The sequence below is a fragment of the Danio aesculapii genome, chromosome 6 (assembly GCF_903798145.1).
Source record: "Danio aesculapii chromosome 6, fDanAes4.1, whole genome shotgun sequence".
Lineage (NCBI taxonomy): Eukaryota > Metazoa > Chordata > Actinopteri > Cypriniformes > Danionidae > Danio > Danio aesculapii.
Window position 1 is genome coordinate 44,071,807 of NC_079440.1, and position 25,385 is coordinate 44,097,191.

The following is a 25,385-nucleotide window of genomic DNA, read 5'->3' on the forward strand; positions in this document are numbered from 1 at the left end:
TTCCTCAAAATATCTTTTGTGTTTAACTATAGAAAGATACTCATAGGGCTTGAAACCTTTAACTATCCCTTTAATTTAATTAAACTCTCGTTAAATTGTTATATTGTTAAATCAATCATGTTTTATGTTTTTAATTATTTGGGCATGCTTGTGACTACCAAAGTGTAACTTCAAAATTTGGGAAAAAATGTTTCATTTGGATTTCATAGGCCACTGTTTGACTGGCAGCCCCTATTATTGCTTGTTTTGGACATAAAATACCAAAACCTGATATTTATGAGACGTTTTTTTTTCAAAGATAAAGATGAAGACCTGGACCTCAGGATCTCCAGACTATCAGTAAATCTTTTAATACATGGAATGGTCTCTGCAAACACTGATATGAAAGTCTAGGCAGCCTGTCCGATCTATCTATTTATCTACCTATCTATCCCATCTCAGTCATCACACACAAATCGGCAAAACATTGGTGACAAGGCCCATTCCTCGCCAATGAGACGGAAATTAAATCCTCCTATCTGAACAGATTGAATTTGCAGCGTGGAAAGTATGGCCAAATCTGTTCTTTGTTGCCCGCAGCACACATCACTCCCCTGTTTTAGTCACATCCAATTAAAATCATTAGCTCACTGACGCCTTCATCTGTGTCGCAGAAATTCAAGGAGTACCTGAACGGCAGTAACCTCATCATTAAGCTGCAGGCCAAGCATGACCTGCTGAAACAGACTCTGGGGGAAGGTGAGTTGTCTGTTTATTAAATGCTTTTCTCTCTGGAAATGCTAAGCCTGTGGCATCTAATTGCAAGTTTGGTCACTGTTGAATATGAAATTGAAAGTTTGTAATGGGCTCAAACTGTACGAATATTTCTGGAATAATTGGACAAGATGCACTGAGGTGAAGTTGAAAAGTTTCAGACCTCAGGTGAAAATTTAGCAGTTTTTATTATTCAAATTCTCTGTATGAAAAAAATCTGTCTGTCTGTATTTTTACTGATTTTACTGTAATCCTGAGAATTCACATGCTAAAATAACATTATGAGGCTTAAAGATATGATCATGTGATCAGAATTAAGTCTAATGGCGGAGAAAAGATGGCGGAAAAACTCTTTATCTGATCTATTCCTGGCTATGGAGCATTCAACTGCATGGTTAAGCACTAATAATTTTTTATGTCACGTTCATATAATTGTACAGGCCTGTAGCCAGGGGTGGTTCGGGCGGTTCGAAAGACCCACCCTCCACTCATAAAAGATCCAGAATTTGTCCTTTACATGAGCTCATTTGTCTTAGTTTGACTGCTGTGCCATCAGAAATTGTGAAGGCATCAATTATAGTCCAACCTCTCACAAAAGTGAAGTAATCTTTCACTACAAGTAACTTTTATTTTGAATCTTGGAACTTACTCTTGATAGAAAACAAAATAACTATAAAATGGTTTAAAGCACCAATAGTGGCCCATATTAAAGTTCATTTTAATACTAATTAGGCTTTTTTTTGTTATTCATGAACTTTCAAAATGTAATATTTATTTATTTTTATTTTTTTTACAATAAAAATGTGAAAAATCAAGAAGCTTTACATTTATTAATAATAATATGTTTTATTTTGTATTATTCAGATGGCCAAATTCTGACTGAGGAAAATTTAATATGTTTTTATTTTGTATTATTCAAATGACCAAATTCTGACTGAGGAAAATTTAATATGTTTTTATTTTGTATTATTCAAATGACCAAATTCTGACTGAGGAAAATTTAATGTTCTGATCAGTTTGTTATTTGCCCAATAAATAACAATAGGCTACAGTTTATTTATTTTTTTATTTAAAACTTTAACTCCTTTTTTTCCTAATGATATATTGTATGATGTGATAAAATAATATTAAAAAATATATGTTTTTTTCCATATTTCTTTATTCTAAATATTTAGCTAATTGTTTCGGTACCGCCAAAAAAGTGTTTATGATGACCATCCAACAAGCTAATCCAGGCAAAAATAGTTCTTAAAATGTCACTAAAATGCAGTATTTAAACCTCATAATTAAACAGAAAATAAGGTCAATAACTGCAGGTCCACTTTTTGAGAAAATGAAACACCCTTTTTACCAGGCTTGCTACGGGCCTGTTGTAGACAGTAATTTTCATGTATCCCTCATTGTGTTGAGACAATTGTGTATTACATATTTACAATATGTGACCCTGGAGCTCAGAAGTTGCACAGGTGTATTTCTGGCAAAAACCAATAATACATTGTTTGGACAAAAAATGTTTATTTTAAATCAAATTAAAACTAAATAACTTTTATAGTCACATCATCAATGCTATGATGAGTGAAAAGCTTAGGTGCTGGCTCCAGACAGTGCAAAATTCAATGACATACTCTAAAACAAAACAATATAATATTAGCAATGTTGACAATAAATACGTGAAAGACAATAAATGCATAAAAGAAAAAGCACACTTTACATACATATATAGACACAAATAGACAAGTACACAGTCAAAACGATGTGCACATGTACACATAATCTGACTGTTGGTGGATGATTATTGTAGGCAGTATTGTTTTCCTTGTTTTCCATAATCCTTTAATAAAGGATTTCTCCCTTATTCCAAAAAATCACTAGAATCTCAAGTAAAGATAATGTTCCTTTAAGATATTTTGTCGATTTCCTACCGTAAATAAATCAAGTTAATTTTTAATTAGTAATGTGCATTGCTAAAAACTAAATGTGTTCAACTTCAATATTTTCTTAATATTTAGATTCTTTTCAACTCTCAGATTCTAGATTATTAAAGAGTTGTATTTAACCAAGTATTTTCCAATCCTAAAACAACCATACATCAATGGAAAGCTTATTTATGTATTTATTTATTTATTTATTTTATAAATTCTATCTTGAGGCAAATAAAATAAAATATTTTAACAAAAGCATACAGAAAATCTAATAAAGACTGTCTTTATTCCTTTGTTTTTAGGTAATGAAGAATTTATTTTAGTGCTTTAAAATCAAAGCAATAAAGCATAAACAGCTGTGTGTGTGTCATTTGACTTCCTATTTGATTTTACAAAGGTGCAGCTATATGTCACAGATGCGATCCAAAGACATTTAGCTGAAAATTACCTTCAGTATTCCTGTAAGTGCGAACCCTTTTGTTGTCACATGATTATAGAGACCCTTCTTTCATGGCCGTATCTCCCACAAGGCCTCTTGTCAGTTCAGTTACGGCCAGTTTACGCCCAATCAATCAGCCAGTGGCACCAGGGGGGGGAAAATTCGGCAGCTGCCGGTGCGACAGCTCATAATCTAATGACGGCACACTGCGGGACGCCCCAGCTGAGTCCAGCCATCCACGTATGAGCGCTGACCAGCCTTGCCCTCGTCCCCTCACCAGACTGAGTGCTCAATTACACTTCACCTCCTCGGATGAGTAAAACCAGACACTCGAGACAAGCCAAAGTGTGTGCGGTAGAGCATTTGCTGCATGTACAGGGCTAAAGCTGATTTTTAAAGTCAAATTTAATGCTTTTTGAGACCCGGAGAAATGCAAATCAGTTCACATTTGCATTAACACACTGGGGGATTAATGGTCATTATTGTTTACAATACTACAGTATGTAGTGTTAAAATTTGCCCTGCAAATTGCTTAACAATGCCTTTTAAAGCACTATATCTGAGGATATATTAAACAAGAAATATATTACCCTTTCAGATCGCAGGATCTTTTTCTGCCACTGGACTTCATTGTGATAACATAATCATACCTCATAAAGTTATATTGAAGTCTATTGCATGGTTTCACAAACAGCGCTTATCTAAAGCCAGGACTAGACCTTAGTTACAGTAAATTAGGGTGTTTTTACTGCTTTTATTAAAATGCCTTAAAACACTCACAAAAACACAAAATAATGACACTGATTTATTTTAAGATATCTCACTGCAAGTTATTTTCAATTGGGATGGCTCAAAACTGCAATTGAATCTAGAACTAGCCTTAAAGGGATAGTTCACACAAATGTAGAATGCCTGATCATGTATACTTCCTCATGAGGTTTTAAATCTTTATAAGTTTCTTTCTTCTGTTGAACACAAAAGAAGATATTTTGAAAAATGCTGGTTGTTGGGACCCATCGACTTCCATAGTAGGAAAATATATATCGATGACAGCTACCAGAATTTAAATATATAGAGTTAAGTCAGAATTATTGGGGCTAATAATTCTGACTTCAACTATATATATTTAAATTCTGGTATAGCTGTCATCGATATATTTAGATTTTTTTCTCTTTTTTAAATATTTGCCAAATGATGTTTAACAGAGAAAGGAAATTTTCACATTATGTCTGATAATATTTTTTCTTCTGGAGAAAGTCTTATTTTTTTTATTTCAGCTAGAAAAAAAGCAGTTTTTAATTTTTTAAAATCCATTTTAAGGTCAAAATTATTAGCCCCCTCAACGCTAATTTTTTTCTTCTGATAGTCTACAGAACAAACCATTGTTATACAATAACTTGCCTAACTACCCTTACTTGCCTTGTTAACCTAATTAACCTAGTTAAGCCTTTAATTGTCACTTTAAGTTCTATAGAAGTGTCTTGAAAAATATCTGGTCAAATATTATTTACTGTTATCATGGCCAAGATGAAATAAATCAGTTATTAGAAATGAGTTATTAAAACTGTTATGTTTAGAAATGTGATGAAAAAAATCTTCTCTCTGTTAAACAGAAATTGGGGGAAAATGATCAACATCATATATGATCAATATATATATTGTGTTCAATAGAACTAAACTGAGTGTACGTGGAGAATGCACATAGCCTGAAGGGTTTATGATCTCACTAGCCCGGATGATTTTTTTGTAGTCTACAAACTTCGTTCGCTGTAGGTTCGCTTTGCATTGAACTTTGAGAGTATTACATTCAGAGATGTTGTTTATGTTCACACAGCTACATTACACATCAACTAAAGTTTCAAATATAATATCGTAGTGGACCACCCCTGTATTGCATTTAAGTGAATCATTTGTTCAACCAATTGGTTCAAATGAAAAAAAAAAGAACAATGCGAGTGACTCATTATGAATGAATCACTGAATAATTAATAACCAACTAAATTGTTCAGAACAAATGAGGGTTACTTGGTATTTTTAGATGTGTTATTTTAGTTTTTGATAAAATAAAATTATATTGACTATATAATAAGGACAACCCCACAAATTTAAAGAATTAACTTACATTACCATTTTCTTCCCTTTCTCGCTTTCTTTATCACAAAAAGCATTATGAGATATGCTGCTGCAAAGTAAATGCTGTGAACAGTCATCAAAAAATCTAGCAAAAAGAATAAGAAAAAGGCTAATTAGTTAGAATTTGGTCAAATGTGTAGTTATAAGCATTTTCTTTGGTTTAAATAGATAATATTTAAGACCTCATAGGTAAAAACAAGACTATTTATGACCTTGCATTTTAAGACTATTTAAGGAGCCGCATGACCACTGATATGCATGAGTTTGTCACATATGGTTGCTACAGGAACCACCCATGTTTTTAAATTATTCACTTAATTGATTCTCCATCCATTAAGCCAATTAGCTTGGCACATCTAATTCTCTTCATTAATGTTATCAAGGGTTGCCATGCCACCTGGTATAACTGTTCACGCTTATCATTTAAATGAGGGATGTGGAAGAATACACTGTTTGCGAATGTCCTGCATGTAAAACTAGCATCCAGAAAAGTCTTTGGAAAGCATCCTGTGTCTTTTTTTTAACCCTCAGCTGGCAGGACAAAAGCCTTTCAGTTTTTGGAATGGTTTTAGAGGACATAGCAAAGGCACATGGGAGCCACTTCATTGGCTATGCAGATTCAGTGGAATGAAATGATTTGAGGGGCCACTTCACATCTCTAAAGTACCCATGTAGAAATATTAGCGGTTCCACCTCTTTACATGGTGATTCTGAATGAGAAGAACTTGGTCGGTGTTATTGGCAGGGGCTGTTGAGATGTAATTTTAGGTCTTTTTTATTATTTCAAATTTTTTCCACTCGTTTAGTGCAATTACATCTTTTATTAATGATTAAAAAATGTTCCCTTAAATTTGCAGTTATTATTATTACTATTATTATTAAACAATATTTTACTGGCGTTAATGATACCTGTTTTATTTTATGTATATATTTATTTATTTACTTTATTTTATTTTAAAAGTGGTAATCATAAAGAAATATTCCTGCAGTAATTATTTTAATGACCTATTTTATTTTATTGAGTTTTAGTTTTATTTAATTATTTTTGTAGTTTTTAAAAATAATTTATATTTTGAAACTAAAAACAGAAGCTGTCAATTTTGTTTTTTATCTCACTGTGCTTTGGTTATTATTATTATTATTATTATTATTATTATTATTATTATTATTATTAATAATAATATTATTATTATATTATTTTTTATTATTATTATATTTAAACAATACTTTATTGACATTAATGATACCTTATTTTATTAAAGATTTATGTGTTAGTCATAAATAAAAAAATCCTGCAATAATTATTTTATTGTCCTTCCTTTGAGTTTTTGTTTTATTTAACTATTTTTGTTTTTTAAAAATTATTTATTGTTTGAAATTATAAGCAGAAACTCTCAGCTTGTTTGTTTTTTATTTATTTTTTGATCTCTCTGTGTTTTGGTTGTTGTTGTTATTATTATTATTATTATTATATTTAAACAATACTTTACTGACATTAATGATGCCTGTTTAATTTATTATATGATTTATTTATTATAATTATTTTATTTTATTATTTAATTTTTATTTAATTTTATATTTTTTATTCTAGGATTTAAGTAGTAGTCATAGAGAAATATTCCTGCAATAATTATTTTATTGACTTTGTGAGTTTTTTTATTTTATTTTATTTTGTACCAAAATTAAAAACTGAAACTATCCATTTGTTAGTTTTTGTTTTAGTCCATAGTTGTCTGTAATTTTCATTGTTTGTATTGTGCCACTACCAGGAAACTCTTTTGAGCACACTGGACATTGGGACAAAGAAGTTTAGTGAGCCGTCAGAATCATCGCTCAGTGTCACCAATGTAAAATGAATCGCATGGTGCACTCCTAATCTACACACACACACACACGCACACACACACACACACACACACACACACACACACACACACACATACACGGAGAGAGACTTATTTACCCCCTTTAGTTCCCTTCTGACACCCTGCAGGGCCCTTGCGAGGTTTCTGTGGTGACCAGTGCTGGTCTTTGTGTAAAGCTCAGTGTGTCTGTCCAGTCATTCATTCATCTGCTCTTCAATAGCACAGGCCGGCCACTCTCACCACAACCCTCAGTGCATGAGATCATACTAATAATCATGTCTGACTCCTCCCTCTCCCTCTCTCTCTCTCTTCTCACTTTTAGGAGAAAGAGCTGAATGTGGAACTACAAGGTAAGAGAGTTCTGCTGATCATCACATTCCCACATTTTACAAACAGATTAAAGGTTTCATTTTTCCTCTGTGGAATATGTGCAATAACCATATCATTGCAAAAAACAAACAAACAAAAAATGATCCTTTATAGTGAAAAAATATTCTACAGATTAAACAAATGTTCTTAAAACGACACTATAAAATTATAGGAGGGGGGTTTTACTGCAATGACAAAGAGGAACCACTCTTGGTTTCTCCAAAGAACCTTTCAGTCAATCGTTTATACACTTAATAGAATAAATGTTCCAAACTTATCTTTTCTTTTCTTTTCTTTTCTTTTCTTTTAGTTTCTTTTCTTTTAGTTTCTTTTAGTTTCTTTTAGTTTCTTTTCTTTTCTTTTTTGCTGTGAAAGATAGACGATCTTTCACAGATAGAGGATCATTCTCCAAATGATCTTTAAATCAAGAGTCCTTAAAATAACAAATAACAAATAATAAAATCTCATCATGAACATTTTATCCATCTAAAGGACTGTTTTGACCATAAAGTATCTTTTGTTAGTAAAGTAAAGCTTCTATGGATAATAAAATTATTGATTTTTTTATGCAACCCAATGAAGAATCTTTGTTTAAAGCATGCAAAATGTTTACTTTTTATAGAATGAAGAACATTTGGGGATTTTATTTTTGTAAAATGCTTCAAAAGCCTTATTTTCTAATCTTTATTTTAAGTTTGTATTGTATTGTTTGTATTGTATTGCTTAGTAATATCTTTATTAAATCATGTTACTGCTAAAATTCCTGTGGAAACCTTAAAAAGAACTGTTTGGCTGCAAAACCAAAATTTAAAACATGTTACATTTATATGGTATCTCTTTTTAAACCTTCTTATAAGCCCTTTTCTCGTAAAATCGCATCACCATAAAAACTTATTCTGGAACCTTTTTCTGTTGTTAAAATTGTTTGGTTGTGGAACTAACTTTTGTAATCTTAATTATTAGATCATCTGAAAAACCCTCTTTTAAATGAATTCTTGACATAAGATCCTTCAGATCTGTGTGCTATGAAAGGACCTTTTTGAATTTGAAGATCATATTGCAGTGAAACACTCTTTTGGAATCCTTATTGTTAAGATTCTATTGCTGCGAAACTCTCTTGTGGTTCCTTATTTAACATTGAAGTTATAATGTTATAGCATTGCTTTTACCACAATAACTAAATATTTTATCCTGTCAAATGGTCTCCTAGAAATTTTGAATTTGTCAAACCATAGAGACATAAAAAAAATATATATTTCAGTCTATTACACTTCTCATCCATATCCATTATTCATTACCCATGTCCATAGCCAATGCTTTCTTGAAAACACAAATATTTGTATTTTCTTTTAAACTAAAAAGAAATAATACAACTGTTAGCTTATTTCCTTTGCAGATAAAACTGACAAAGCACATACAGATAAATGCAGATAAAACCTCTAAAACACATACAGTAGCAGCCTAGTAGCTCTGGGTAAGAGCAAGAGAGGACAAGTAAAAGTTTTTTTGATATTGCGTAGCGGTCAGAAGGGGACTTGTCCTCAAGCTGTCACTGGCAGGGGCTCAACTCACGCTGGGTTTTCCAGAACGTCCTCTGACAGTCGGAGAATGCTGAGAATAGAGCCTTCCTGGTAAACAGATGCAGACCTGTTCTGACCTCTCAGTAGGATGACATATACCAGCGCTGCCATTGATAATCATATACCCTTTATTTAAGATTTAACATGAAACATACACTTACGCAATTACTAATGGTGTAAAGTAACAAATTACAAATACTCAAACTACTGTAATTGAGTAGTTATTCCTCGGGAATTGTAATTTACTAAATAGCTTTAAAAATGTGAAATTTTTCCTTGAGTATATTTTTTGTGCAGTATTGGTGCTTTTACTCCACTGCTTTCCTTCAACCTGCAGTTACTACTTAATTTTTTTGTGTCTATGGGGATTAGAAAATTCAGTCCTGTGATTCCTGTCCAATCAAATCGCACATAGAAGGTAAATCGCATCATAATGAACTACCTTAAGATATGGGCGATATATAATTGCAGCAAACTGATTGGAAACATTAAAAGTGTCCAAAATCTTTACATGCATTGCCCCAGAGACTGTTTTGATGCATGTCACTGATGGAAAAAATTATGGATCTTTACTGTATGAAGACCGAAATGGCATTAAACACCCAGCAGGCACAAGATGTTAACATGACGGCAGATTGAATTTGTACTCCAACGTCGTTGGGACATTGTATTTTGTTTGGAAATGAAAATCGGGTTGATGTCAGAACAGAATGTCCAACCTAAAATCAACCAAATATCAACATCTAATAATGTTACAGCTTGACTTTGTGAGGATGTTACAACTATGACTTATAACAGAGATTGGATTTTGCTTGCCATACCTGATGAATAAATGTCAGTATTTGACGTCAATATGACGTTGGTTTAAGATGTTGGCTTGACGTTGGATTTTGGTCACTTTCTAACATCTCATAAAATCAACCAGATAACAACATCATTTGATGTTGTTATTGGACATCAAAATAACATTGTCCTTAGACGCTGGCTAGACATTTAATTTTGGTCACCTGACATCACAACCTAAATCGAACCTAATATTAACGTCTTATGATGTTGTGTGCCTGCTGGGCAATAACTGAATGCACTACAGAATGTTACGTTTACACACATTCCCAAATTACATGTAAATGCATCAGCTTTACAGCGTAATACTCACTACTCTTGAGTACTTTTGAAAGGTCTACTTTTTACTCATACTTGGAGTAATATTTACAAAAGATAATTTTACTCTACTTGCGCTACATTTTTAGGCAGGTAATAAATAGTACTTTTACCTAAGTATGATTTTCATTACTCTTTCCACCACTGGCAATTACATCGAAAACCCGGTTAGCTTATATTATATTAGATTATAATATATTAAATTAATGCAATCGTTTACTAATTTAAGTGGATTGAAAATAAAACAATTAAGTTGTCCCCCAAAAAACACAAAGGAACTGTGTTGTTTCAACTCATTTTAAGTAAGTAGTTTGAACAAGCAGCAAAAGGGATTTTTTTGAATGTTGAAGCATTTGTATATTTGCATAGAACATGATTCTGGTCTAAATAATAAACTGATTATGAACTGACCATAAACTGACTAACAAAATAGCAAACTATTTATTTAAAACAAGCTAAAGCAACACAATTCTTGAGTTTTTTTTAGGCAGCTTAAATGTTTTATGCTTAATCCACACAAATTTGTAAAAACTAAAAAGTTAACTTAATTCTTTCATGTTGATAAATGTTTAATAATCTTATTTCATTGAAGATCTCCAACTTAAAAAATCTCTGCTAATAATTGATCACGTAAGCAAATGCAAACAACAGCTTGAGTTTCGCCCTCAGGTTTACGACCTAAAGTACAGAGCTGTGTCATGTTTGACATTTATGGCCTTTACCAGCCTGTCACAACAGCAGTTATGTTTCCATAGCTAAATGTTTCAATGAGTTCTCGATTCGGTGGTCCTATGGAGAACTGAAATCTCCCTGCAGTTGTTGGTTGTTAATTTGAGGTCAAAAGCGTTAGGATGTAATTACGATCTTTTAAAGAACAACAATTAATGCCTGTTGCTTATTTAAACCCCTCATTATTGGTCTCCTTAGAAGTTAAAGACATAGTTCACCATATAATGAGGACTTGCTGTTAATTTAGTCAAAGGCCATCCATGTGTTGGTCATATTTGTTCTTCCTTGGAGCATGAAATAAGGTTTTTGGCTTAAAAAGGTGCCACGTTGAAGGGAAAAAAACCCCAAAACAAATATACAGACAAAATACAAGCAATACCCATGACTACCGATGATACATTAAGGATTTAATAAGCAAATTATTGGCCTGTCTTATAACTATGTTCAGTTGAATACACAGGTCAACTGCTTGACTTCATAAGACCTCAATGTTTGACTGGAGCCCTGGATATTAATCACAGAAGTCACTCTGATTATAGTACAAAATATAAACAAAAGATTGGATTTTTAAAAATAATGGTTATCTGCTGCTGTATGGATTTCAGTAAGAGACTTCATGTAGAGTGTTCAGCAAAAGTTATGTACCCCCTACAGATCTCTCTTTTAAATTATTCTCAATAGGGTTTTTATACAATAACATATTTGGGTATATACTTTAGATCAGTCAGTACAAACCCAGAACTAATCTAATAAAATAACTTAAAGGGACAGTTCACCCCAAAATAACCATTCCATCCTCATATATTCACCTTCCACTTGTTTCAAACATCTATAACTTTTTTGTCTTCTTTTGAACACAAAATAAGATATTTTTGAAGAAAGATTGAAATCTATAACCATAGTATTTGTTTTTCAGACAATGAAGTCAGTGGTTACAGGTTTTCCAGTTTTTTCCCCAAAATATCTTTTTTTTTTGTATTCAATGGAAGAATGAAACTCAAAGGTTTGTAACCACTTAGTGGTTTGGAACCAAATAGTGAGTAAATCTTTATTTTTGGGTGAACTTAAGATCACAGTGCAAAAATTAGTACATTAATAAGTTAGGTAAAAATATTAAAGACAATTTTAAAAAAGAGGAAAAATCAAAGACACCCTAGTACAAATTGCATTTAGTAGAAATTGTGTAGTTTGTATTATTATTATTATTATAAATATAAATATTATTATTATTATTATTATTATTATTCGCAATGCCTTTTGAATTTAAATAAATTATCTTTCAATTCCTAAAGATGTTACGTGAACACACTTTTATTTTCAAAATATTAAATAATTGTTAATTTGAACTGATAAAATAAATATATGAATTTAACTGTGTATATTCATATAATATGAGTATAACTGTTTAATAAAACCATTTTATTTAAATTCACCAACATATACAGCGGGGAAAATAAGTATTGAACATGTCATGTTTTTTCCTGGGATTAATATTTCTAAAGGAGCTGTTGACATGGAATTGAACCAGATTTTGTTAAAAATACAAACAATACAAATATATATAAATATAAATATATATATATATATATATATATATATATATATATATATATATATATATATATATATATATATATATATATATATATATATATATATATATATATAAATAAATAAATAAATAAAACATTTTAAAAAGGAGTTGTGTGTAATAACAATGAAATGACACCAAGAGAACGTACTGAACTACTGAAACACATTCAATACTTATTGTAAAAGGCTTTTTTGGAGACGGCAGCTTAAAGATGCCTCTCATATGGAGAATGAAGTCACATGCGTTGCTCAGGTGTGAGTTTTTCACAGACTTCAACAGAGTGTAAAAATCTTGATGGTTCTGTGGGTCTCATCGATCAAATCTAAGCTTTATTTTGTTTTTTAAGTCAGGGGATTGGCTGGGCCATTCTACAGCTTGATTTTCTTTCTTTGAAAGCATTTGAGAGTTTCCTTGGCTGTGTTTTGGATCATTGTCTTGCTGAAATGTCCACTCTGGTTTCATCTTCATCATCCTGCTAATGTAGATGTTGGACTGAAGCAGCTAATATTTATTTACACTGAGGGCAGAGGGTTGCTGAAGAACTACTGAGAGATATCAACAGCTGTCTGGGCTTTTACTGCCTTTCAATACTTTTTCCCAGCGTCATTTCATTTTATTATGCATAACTACACTAATTAGATTTGTTTTCTTTGCATATATGAATTTATTTTGTTATTACCAACATCCGGGGGGAATTCCAAGTCAACAGCACCTTTAGAAATATGTTTTCTGAAAAAAATGGTGACGTGTTTAATACTTATTTTGCCCACATTGTCTAAGTTCACTGAGAAATGGATTAAAAATTCATTTTTAAAGGGGATGTACTCATTTATGCTTTGCACTGTACAATATATTGGGTCAAACATCTTAGTACCTAACGTTCCATTTAATAATATATTGTGTAGATGGGATTAAAATTTGCTATATAGATATTTGTTTAAATATGCAATTGAGTGGGTGTTTCATGTGTATGTGTGTGTTTGTTCCATAACCATCTCCATTCCTCAGACCCCCAACCCTCCCCCCGAAACCACAGAAATTGCGGAAACCGAGGCCTCGTTCCATCTATAACCATAAGCTGTTTAACGGCAATATGGAAAGTTTCATTAAGGTACCCGCTGCCCTCTGCTGACCTGGAGGGTTGCTCCACTCCCTGTCTGTCTATCTCCAACTGACTCCTGCACTCACAGCCCCTCTATTTGCTTCTGTTAATTTCCTGTCTTTCGCCAAGTGCCGATGATGCAGATGATAAGGGTAGTAGCTGATGCCCTCCTGCCTAAATAGACACTCAGCAGGGCCCATTAGCTTTTAAGGAACTGCCTTGATGCTTAATTTACGCAATTAAGTGGTCGATTACCACTTATTTTAAGGCATAAATAGGCAAGAAAATGAACGGCAGGGCATCGCGTTCTTCACACGCCTCCCCTTTACTGCATCTCAAGCCTCCATAATGCTTTTTTCACCCAGTCAACAGCACGACACTGCCGTCTCAGTGGCGGTTCTGTCGTCTCTTCCTGTCTAACTGTGATTTTCTGACCTCTTTCACGCCTCTGCACTGCTCTTCTCTGCTGCTTTGTGTCCTAGGGGAAGACGGAACGCTCGTACCCGCAACCAGGTACTGTAGAATAGAGCTGGGAATGGGCTTTCTTTAATTTTTAGATAAGAGTGTAATGTATTTTCCTAGACAAATGGCATGTCACAAGTTCAAAGAGAAATTCTAACGAGCTTTCTGTAGCGACCTTGAGCCTCGGCTGAACTTTTATGATCTTTTTTTTTTGCTATTGTTCTGCCCTTGAGGACAGACATGCTTAATGCTTTGCTTTATTCCCTACTAAAACAGCCAAAAAGTCTTTTCCTTATTCACTTTGAAGATATATGTCCTGTTTTTGAAATTTGCTATTAAATCAGAGGTGCTCTTAGTAGTTTTTCCATTTAAGAAATGTTTTGCACATAATGATATTAAATACACAAATAAAAATGGTGTTTATGAAACTGTAGATTATAATATTAGAATACGTATGCATGCATGAGATGAAGATTCCAGTTACTGTTTATCAATAACCAGTGTTGTGGAAAGTTCAAGTCTCAAACTCAGTTCCTGGAGGGCCGCAGCTCTGCATAATTTAGCTCCAACCACCTCCAACTCACACCAGGAATCGAGTTTGAAACCTATGCTTTAGATTGACCTATGCTTCAATATTGAATTACTCACCATAAAAAGTAACTCAACAAGTGACTTTTTTGGAAAGTAATGCATTACGTTACTTTTGAGTTACTTTTGTGTTACTTTTTCTGACCTGGCTGAAGCTTTATTTCTTTCAGAACTTGTAGAGTTTTTTTAGACAGAGAAGCTCTGCAATGAACAACCCGCTTTACAACCTTCATTTACCTTTAAAAACACATAAAAAATAATGGATAATGTTATCTTCTTGACTCCTGAGCTATAGATTCTGTATATACAGATTATTAAAAGTTTAAACTAGTGTGTTTGCTACTTTTGTATTTTTGTCCTATTAAAAAGTAAAATCACTGTCCATTCACATAATCCTCTTTTCCTTTTCTTCAATGCGGTTAAAATAATAAAAATATTTCCATCACAGAAATGTAACTTTACCCGTTACTTAGAAAAGTAATATTATTACATAACTCGAGTTACTTGTAATGTGTTACCTCAACACTGTCCCTTATGTGCTGTTGGAGATGTTTTCATCCACTCTGGGGTGATTTTGAGTCTTAATTTGGCTATTACATTTTCTGTGTTTCAGCTAGCTGAATGATTTTTGGTGACAAATCTTATTTTGACACTTATTTTGAGAAAATGATTTTTTTTAAAAATCAACAATACACTCTGGGGTAATGTACGACCCTTTTGTTATGTTCAGAATGAAAACATCCACTAGATTAAACTGCTGTAAAAATGCATCAGATAAATATTTTTTTAATATAAATATAATTTTTATTTTTTGCATAAATCTGTTAATCAACCTCATTCCTGATCAAAACTTCTAAATGTTTTTTAAATTACAGGATTTAATTGCCAAATTCTAAAATGATGTCGCTGATTTGGTGAAAAAACCACAAAATGACGTATGTTACAGTCCACAATTTAAATAAGACTTGTAAACCAAAGACAACGTAACATTAATAAACAACAGCCAAAGTGCTCCAGCTATATTAATTATTAACACAACATAACCAGCAAGCAATCCAAAATGACTAGAGATGGGGAGCCCAACAACATAATAAATAACAAACAAACAAACCTAAAGCAGGTTGGAACTCCCCACAACAAATATCAAAAGGAAAGTGTTAAGGAGAACACAACAATAAAGCCGTCAAAAACTGTGGTGGCATGGAGGAATGAGGGATCGCGAGAAGTCCGCTTTCATTCCTTTTAAAGGCCTGACGTCACCAAATCAAGCAACAGAGAATTGAAAAGGGAAAAAAGACAAACAACATCAATTAAAAGTAATTATGGGCAGGAGTGAATGCCACATGCAACAATGTATTTTAAAAATAAAAGGTTATTGTGGAATTTATTGTTGTTATTTAACTTTTATCAAAGTCTTGGACATGTGAAACAACATTGCCTTTGATGCATTGTTTTTAATTAATTTTCATTTTTTCTTGCTAATTTACTGTCGGTGGCTGTTTTTGCCTTGTTGACTTCCATTATAACCACTTTTTTTTATTACAGTACCATGACATCATATAATCATGCATTTTTGATTGTTGGTGGTTTTCCCTGTTAGGAAGAGGTCAAATTTTTAATTTTTACTGTTGATCATCAACTGGCACCATTAACCCTTTAGATAGACCTGTGCAAAAAAACCTTAGTTTCTGGATTTTATATGGAGTATAATAGCAAATTAAAGTGTGTGTATGTGTGTCTGTGAGTGTGTGAGAGTGACCTTTGTGCACTTACCTTGATGTGTTTGAGAATATTAAAATATTCATCTCATCTCTCAGAACTACATGGAGTACACAAAAACAAAGCCTGTATTTATGCACCATCAAATGGGGTTATAATGGAAGTCAATAGGGCAAAACATGAAAAAATGTCAAATCTAACAATGCATCAAAGCCAATGTTTTTACTTATCATTCACATATCCAAGACTGTGATAAAAGGTTCAAAAATCCAGTCCACAATTACTTTTTTTTTAATTGAAAATGCATCATTTTGTTTTCACCAAAATGAGTGACATCATTTGTAAACATGGCAACTAAAGAGTTAAAATCCTGTAATCTTTTAAAACATTTAGTAGTTTTGATCAGGAATGAGGTTGATTAACAGATTTCTGCAAAAAAAAATTTTATAAATATTTATCTGATACATTTTTTACAAGTTTAATTTAGTGGATGTTTTCATCCATAACAAAAGGGTAGTAAATTTGAACAGTGCACAAGGGTTAAATATTAGATATGCTATGGACTCCCAAGTTTGACCATCCTTGGGATAAAGCCCCCAATCCTAAATGTAATACAAGAAGACATTTTAAAATATTGTTCATTTTTTGAATAGGTTAAAGACAAAATGTATATTTGGAGAAATACTATTATAAGCGGGTCTGAAATATTATTTGGAAACTAAATTGTTTCTATTAGGCATAGAGATATTGATCCACATAATATATTTTTTATATTTTTCCTGCTGTTTATTGTTCTGTATTTATGTGTAATCTATGGACATAATTTGAATAAAAAAGTTGTTTTTCTAATCTAATTTGTATTCATTTGTAAGTTAATTTTTTTTCTTTTTGTGTTTTATTAGTATTATTTATACAATGAATATTTTGACCCAACATTTATGTGTTTATTTACTTTATACTAATGTACTAGTAATAATTTTAAGCAAATTAAGTATTCGAGATATGCCTGGACACCTATCTTTCACTTATAAACCCCAACAACATGGACTAAAGATGATATGAAGGCTTATAGTATGATTTTAATAGAATGACAGGATCACGATAAAACATTTTCAATTTTTTTTATTTACCGTTCATTACTTTAATGTGTAAAACGTTCTTAATATGGGAAAAATGAACAAGTGCACTTTCACCTAAAATAAACATTCTGTTACCATTTACTCATCCTAATGTCTTTCCAAACCTCTGCGATATTTATTTCATCTGCAGAACACAAAAGAAGATATTTCGAAAATAGTTTGACCTCATAATTTGAACAAAAATTCTTTTTCTGTGTTCTTTTGGGGAACAAAGTAAGTCATAAAGGTTTGGGACGACACGAGAATATGCAGATGATTACAGAATAGTCTTTTTTTCGGTAAACAACCCATTAAAACCTCAGTTACAGCTTTAAAAAAGCATGACCATTTTGTAACGACTGTTGTGTTTCAGGATTCAGGTCAAGCCATTCCTCTGGTGGTAGAGAGCTGCATTCGATACATCAATCTATATGGTAAGCGGTTCAAGGAAAGGTCACTAATTGATTGCAGATAAACATGCTGACTCAGGAAGCTACTGGAAGCCATTTGAGAGCCCTCCAAAAACATCACGTCCCCCTTATCATTCAGAGAGCGCCCGACACACAGATGCTCATTTAAATAAGGGCTCATCTGGTGTAAGTTTTAGCGATCCCGCGATGCTTTCGAAATAGTTCCATATAAAGTCCATCTGTCAGGGTGAAGTTAGGGAACGGCATCGGTTTGGCTGCTGAATATGCTGTGGATTGATGATTTATCGTTGTGCTAGAAATGATGCAGTTTTATGGATATCAAGGCAGAAAATAATAACTCAGAATTCTCCACGCCGGCTCAAAGATTGCTAACAGGCACCTAATCTACTCTTTCTGTGAGATTATTGCTTGAAGATCACAGGCGTTCCCTCGGGACATAATGAAATCTCCAAAAATGATTGGAAGCTCTTTAATGAAACTCGTATGTGCCAAAAATAAAGAGGGAAGGTGTTGTATTTCTTGTTTCGAGGTCGGATAATGCAATATCATGCCTTGACAAGTTCGTGACTCGTGTTTCTCTTTATTTTCCTCTCCCAGGCCTGCAACAGCAAGGCATATTCAGAGTTCCTGGATCTCAGGTGGAAGTCAATGATATTAAAAATTCATTCGAAAGAGGTTAGTTCCCCCGTGATGAACTGTAATTATTATTGTTTTGTTGTTGAGTGTGAATATGTCTGTTCCACATATGAAAAGATAGGGTGTGAGTAACAGCACAAAATTCTGTTTGATATAGGGCTGCACGATATTGGGAAAAATCTGACATTACAATATTTTATTTTGCTGTAATATATATTGCGAAATGAATACAATTTCAGCAGATGACTTGAATAGCTCTGTTAGGAATAAAATCTTTAACTTTGATTGGAATAATCTTGTAGAGGAGTGAATCAAAGAAATTGCAAGAATAAATAGAGACAGTAACGCAAAATAAGTGAAATAAGTAGTCAGATATTCAAGTATAGTAATACGATACGATATGATATTATCATGATATTTTGCCCCCGATAATTAGAAATCACGATATAAGTGATATATCACAAGAAAACCATCCACACTGTAAAAAATTCCTTATTTTACCAGGGTGCCTTAAAAAAAACGTAAAATAACGGCCATTAAATTACACACATTTACTGTAAAATTACAGAAATTTACTTAAATTTAAATTTCCAGTAAATTTCTGTAATTTACTGTCTGTTATTTTACGGTAAATTTCTGTAATTTAACGGTCATTATTTTATGTTTTTTCTGGCACCCTAACTGCTGGAAAAAAAAAACGCAATCTAACGTCCATTAAATTACAGACATTTACTGTAAAATAACAGACAGTAAATTATGTAAATTTCCAGTAAATTTCTGTAATTTACCATCTGTTATTTTATGGTAAATTTCTGTAATTTAACGGTCATTATTTTACGTTTTTTTTTCCAGCACTCCATCTGCCGGAGAAAAAAAACGTAAAATAACGGATCTTTTTACAGTGCACAATATATCATGATATTTGTAAATGAAGAGAGAAAATGCATCAAAAAGTTAAAAGATGTATTCCTTTTATTAACACCTCATATATTTCTAAGAATTGTGACATTGATATAATGTATGTTCGATCCGCCATAACAAGAAGCGCCACCTCATGCATATTGCTAATTTGTCCTTTACCTATAATGAAATAATAAAATGTAATCACTGTACATTCTTCATTGCTGATCAACAGTAATAATTCCAACACTGCAGATACTGCAATGTGACTACTGCGAAGGCGCACATTGCGATATCAATGCTGAAACGATATATTGTGCAGCCCTAGTTTGATAGCAGGTTTGGATTTTTCTAAGCTTCACTGTTAAACAAACTGATTGCACATTTAACTCATGTTTACAGACAATGATGTGCACAAATGATATTTGAACCAGAGATTTAGTGATTTTTCAAATTTTTTTGTGTGGAGATTTTCCTATTATTAAAGTCAATGCACTGCCTGGAATCAGTTTCACTGGCTAGAAATTGCTGCAAATCTCAGCTTTTTATTATATTTTCTTTCTTTTTTTCGTAATTTAAACAAATTGTGAGAGGATTACAGTGGAGAATAAAAGATGGAAAATTGCAGTATGCCTAAATTGAACTGTAACAGCGGAAAATAAAATAAATTATGAACCAAATTACAATAAATATGTAATCACTGTCAAACATCTCTCACCAAAAAAAAAACACATTTTATTAGAATGTAACATTTGGCAGATGTCTAGACATGATTTTTGTACTCTGATCACTTGATGGAAATATTTCCAGGAAGAGTTTTAATTATTTATTAAATATTGAACTGAAAAATCGAATCAAATTTTTTTATTGTACTATTTATTTATTTATTTATTTTCTATCAACTCTTATTGAAATATGAAGTTTTTATTGGAGTTATTATTATGTAATATGTTTTTAATCTATGTTGATCTTGTCATGAAATAGCCATAAGTTGCTAATATGGCAATAAATATACAAGCAAACATAAATTATGATAAATTATCTTTAAAAAGCACTAATTTATCAGATTGTATGAAGTATAACCACGTATTTAATCTACAAGAGAGATGCCGGATAAACAAATGATTCCTGAGGGACTGAAATCATAAGCTATTATAGTGATCTTGTTGATGAATAGCTACAGTTTAAAGCACAACCTTGTTGCTGTGTTGCATGTAATTGAATAATCAGCTTTCTAATAGTAAGTGGATAAAGGCATACAGGGTGAGCTTATCTTCATGTTAAACTCATTCATGTTATAGGGAGAATTTCAGTGTGTATATGCAGCATGTCTCAATTTGGTGTTTGAGTCAAATTAAATTTACAAAAGGGATTTTAAATGCATGGAAAGCATATTACATGCAAAGAACTGTTTAACAAAGAGCAATGTTTACTGCATAGTAATAATAATGTTCCACCCTCATTCACAACAGATAAACTGATGTAGAAATAAAACATCATTCTGACCAGTACATATTAAAATATATAAAACAAGTGACCATGTGAAATAATTAAGAAGCAGTTTTAAGTATAGTTGAAAAGTATACAGTATAATGAGTTATTTACGTGAGTAGATTACATACAAATTCAAGGCAAATGCTCAAATATTTTCGAATTTCTGCTGGACGACACGAATGATGCAGAATGTGAGATGCATTTGCTGCAATCTTGTCTTCTGAGCAGGATCAAATAATTAAATTTGAGTGGAAATTTAGCTTGAAATTAAAAAAACATTCCATGAGTAAACGAGAGCAAGTGGTAAATCTTGCAAGTTGTAAATTTGCCTGACAAAGTGTATAAACTATTGTTTTACTGAATGACATTTTAGTGGTGCCTTGTCTTATTTTTTTGACTGCTCAAACAAACAAACAAACATGCAAATAAATAAAGCAAACAGGATACATTTTATAATCACTATATTTCACAATTTTGCCACTGTTGTTTTGTTCAGGTGAGGACCCTCTGGTGGATGATCAGAGCGATCATGACATCAACTCAGTAGCAGGTGTGCTCAAGCTGTATTTCCGAGGGCTGGAAAATCCTTTGTTCCCCAAGGAACGCTTCCTGGATATGATCTCCACCGTCAGTGAGTGCTGCATTCAACTGTAGAGCAAGTCAAAATGTCACTGCTGTGATTAAATTTGATATTGCTCCATAGATTTCTATAGTTTCCTCTATTTTGAGGGGGATTTTTTTGCAAGAAAGCTGTGGTCATCGGTCATTGGGGTCTGTAAGATTGTACTATTATTAATATTATTATAATCAGTATTATTATTATTATTACTATTATTATTATTAATGTATGTATCTATGTTTATTAAGTGCTCAATATACACAATTTTTAATATTTTTATCCATTTCTCAGTGAGTATAGCTAATATATTTTGTTGCATTTTAACAAAACTGATTTATTAAACAGCTCTATTTATTACAATAATATGTTAGTCACTGAACATATTTAGAAATAGAAAGATAATACATTTAAATTCAAGTGAAATATTGCAAAAAAATGTACAAACTACACAATTTTAAATAAAAAAAAAAATACTCCTGTTTCTTTTGACTATCATAGGTTATTTTCTTAGGTTAGCTCCTTTTTAAAAATATATATATGATATTAGCCAGCAGCAATGCATTAAAAAGTGACAGTAGTGACATTTTATAATCACACATTTATTTTAATTATTGCTGTTTGGTAAGTCAGGGTGTCCACGGAGTTTTAAAAAGTATTAAACAGTTAATAAATCAATGTAGAGAAATTTAAGGCCCTTTAAAAGTATTCAAAATGTCTTAAATGCTATTTTGTAAGGTATTAAATTTTATATGATCTTTGATTATGCAATAGGGACTAAGCCGAAAATGAATGAATGAATGATTATGCAATGCATGGTTGTATGCTAAAGTTTGCTTGAATTAAATCTGCGAATATCAGGATGCTGTTTAGTTTATGAAATCAATAAAATCCTGCTAGATTTGACATCATGCTGCTCTGTTTACTGTATTAACCAAGGCAACACCGTTATTTCTGCAGTTCTATAGACGCCAACCTGCGGAATAAGCTTGATTTGACAGATTTTTATTCAGCATATGAATAATGTTTCACTTTATGATTAGTTTCTTATGACCAGTAATTTTAAACTGATTACAATCAGTAATAATAAAGTATTTAGTAAATATACTGTAATTTAAAATCTCAAGTTTATTTGTATAGTGCTTATTTATTAAAATTAGTCTTGCTTTAGAGGTGACGCGGTGGCACTGTAGGTAGTGCTGTCGCCTCACAGCAAGAAGGTCGCTGGGTCGAGCCTCGGCTGGGTCAGTTGGCGTTTCTGTAAGGAGTTTGCATATTCTCCCCGTGTCCACGTGGGGTTCCTCCGGGTGCTCCGGTTTCCCCCACAGTCCAAAAACATGCAGTACAGGTGAATTGGGTAGGCTAAATTGTCCGTAGTGTATGAGTGTGAGTGAGTGTGTATGGATGTTCCCCAGAGATGGGTTGCAGCTGGAAGGGCATCCGCTGCGTAAAACATGTGCTAGATAAGTTGCCGGTTCATTCCGCTGTGGCGACTGAATGATGCTTGCTTTAGCAAAAAATCCTACAGACCCTCTATACTGTTGTATAAATTCTTATTGTGAAGCTTTAAGATTTTTTTAAATATTGTTTTTTGGTTTCTTGTTTCAGAGCTTGAATCGTCTGCAGAAAGAGCCCACCACATCCAGCAGATCATTGTTACCCTTCCTCGCACCATCATCATCGTCCTGCGTTACCTGTTTGCTTTTCTCAATCAGTAAGTCGTTTATTTCAGCAACTATTTTTGCAGCATATATTATAAACCATACTCACACACATGCGCACAAAAGTGGGAGGCTAATCTCTAATTTCACCGCTCTGCCTTCACAGCGCCTCTGTCTTAAGACTGCAAATCTCTTGTAAATCACCATTGATATGAATAGCAGCAGTCACAAGCAAGAGACATTCATTATATTTACAAAGAGCCATTCAGCAGCCTTCCACTGTTCCTGTCTAATTTATGAGCACGTCTGTCAAGGCAGTGCTTTAGAGGATATTTACGCCAGAAGAAAGCCATCAGTCTGTACTGTACTCTACCTGTCGTCTTCTCCTGGCTTTTTTTATTGATGTCTCCTGTTCTCAACCTCCTCCAGACCTGACCGAGAAGCTGATTTGCCTGCATTACTTTTTCCTTCAGACTTCTTTTCACCTTTCACTTGCTCCCAGTGCCCGCAGCTCTTGCAGCTGTGACTCACTCTAGCTCGAGAGATGAACTGTGAAAGATAATACACTGTACATGGAGATGAATTCACTGAGGCAGAGTTATGAATGAGTATATTGAAATAGACAGAGAGAAAGCCCGGGTCCCAGTGTGTCTGTCCTTTATAATTAGTGTTTGAAAAAAATAATTAGGGCTCTATTTTAACAAACTAGGCGCAAAGTCTAAAGCGCATGGCTCAAACGCATTAAGGGTGTGTTCGACTCCACCTTTGCTATTTTAAGGATGGAAAAATACACTATGTGCCCTAGTGCATGGTTCCTTTTAATTATCATAATAATGATTATTACAACAATAATGATTTTCCCCCTTATTAAGTTTATCAAAGCTTGTATTGTACTTAAAGTTCAATTCAAGTTTATTTAAATAGCATTTTTCACAATAACTTTTATTTCAAAGCAGCTTTACATTATTGTATTACAATCAAAATCAGAAAAGCTAAGTTATTAGTTACCATAACTTTGTTATTTGGCAAGTACTTTAACTAATTACTAGTAACTAATATAGTAGCTTTGAACAGTTAAAGACATTACATATGAGCATAGTTAATCTGCAGTTATATAATTTATAGGTGATATCATTGTGTACATGTTCAATGTTGTCCTGAAAGTCTTCGATGGTTGGCATCATACTACGTATGTGGCACTCTAATTTTGAAAACAAGACAGGCTTTAAGGAAGAGTGAAGGAGCAGTTTAGAGAAGTTAGCAGCCATGCATGACCATGGAGTACTCACAGCTCATCTGAATACAAAATGTAAGATATATGGACTAAATTTATTCAGCGCCACTCCAAACAGACACGTTAAATGTATGTTTTGTTAGTTTAATGTGTATTTTGTAAAATTTGACGGGTTTGTAATGAGGCAACAAACACATGCAAATTGCTTAATATAAGTATCTAATAGTTTGTGTGCCTGTGTTTTCATATACGTCAGAGCTTCAAAATACAACTCTAACTATATCTTTTGTCATCCTGTTGTCGGGTTTAGTTATAATTTAGACTATATTTCATCCAATACACAACTCAGCAGAAAACTAGGTTAGAGGTATCTCATTCCCTCCTTCCAGCTAAAACAAATCTCTCCACCACATCAGTTGAAAAGATGGTTAATAAGGAATCTACTCCAATTGTTTAATTATTTTTAATATTCATGAACATTCCAATTATGATCAAAACTGAGCTTTACATTTTAGGGGGTAATTCCTTTGGTTATAAATGAGCATGTAAAAACATTTTTGTAGAATTTTTGAACTTACCTAAGCCACATACAGTTGAAGTCAGAATTATTAGCCCCCCTGTATATTTTTTCCCAATTTCTGTTAAATGGGGAAAAAAATGGATGCTAGTGTTGAGCTTAAAGTGACATTTAAATGTTAACTTGGTTATTTAGGAAAGTTAGGGTAATTAGGCAAATCATTGTATAGCAATGGTTTGTTCTGTAAACAGTATGAAAAAAAAATATATTGTAAGGAGGCTAATAATATTGACCTTAAAAGTTTTTATTTTTTTTAAATAATAATAACTGATTTTATTCTAGCCAAAATAAAACAAATAAGA

At 32.6% G+C, this 25,385-nt stretch overlaps 1 protein-coding gene across 2 annotated transcripts in view; it reads left to right on the forward strand.

The window, feature by feature from the left end:
* Nucleotides 1–25,385, forward strand: part of srgap3 (SLIT-ROBO Rho GTPase activating protein 3) — a 182,979-nt gene that overhangs the window by 126,595 nt on the left and 30,999 nt on the right. The window contains exons 10-16 of one of the 2 annotated variants that reach the window (XM_056460338.1): nucleotides 654–738; nucleotides 7,435–7,462; nucleotides 13,554–13,656; nucleotides 17,908–17,968; nucleotides 18,563–18,640; nucleotides 21,492–21,626; nucleotides 23,220–23,325. In XM_056460338.1, the coding sequence (XP_056316313.1) occupies nucleotides 654–738; nucleotides 7,435–7,462; nucleotides 13,554–13,656; nucleotides 17,908–17,968; nucleotides 18,563–18,640; nucleotides 21,492–21,626; nucleotides 23,220–23,325 (596 nt within the window). Of the gene's footprint in view, nucleotides 1–653; nucleotides 739–7,434; nucleotides 7,463–13,553; nucleotides 13,657–14,129; nucleotides 14,161–17,907; nucleotides 17,969–18,562; nucleotides 18,641–21,491; nucleotides 21,627–23,219; nucleotides 23,326–25,385 lie in introns of both variants that reach the window. The other variant, XM_056460339.1, reaches the window with a different exon arrangement.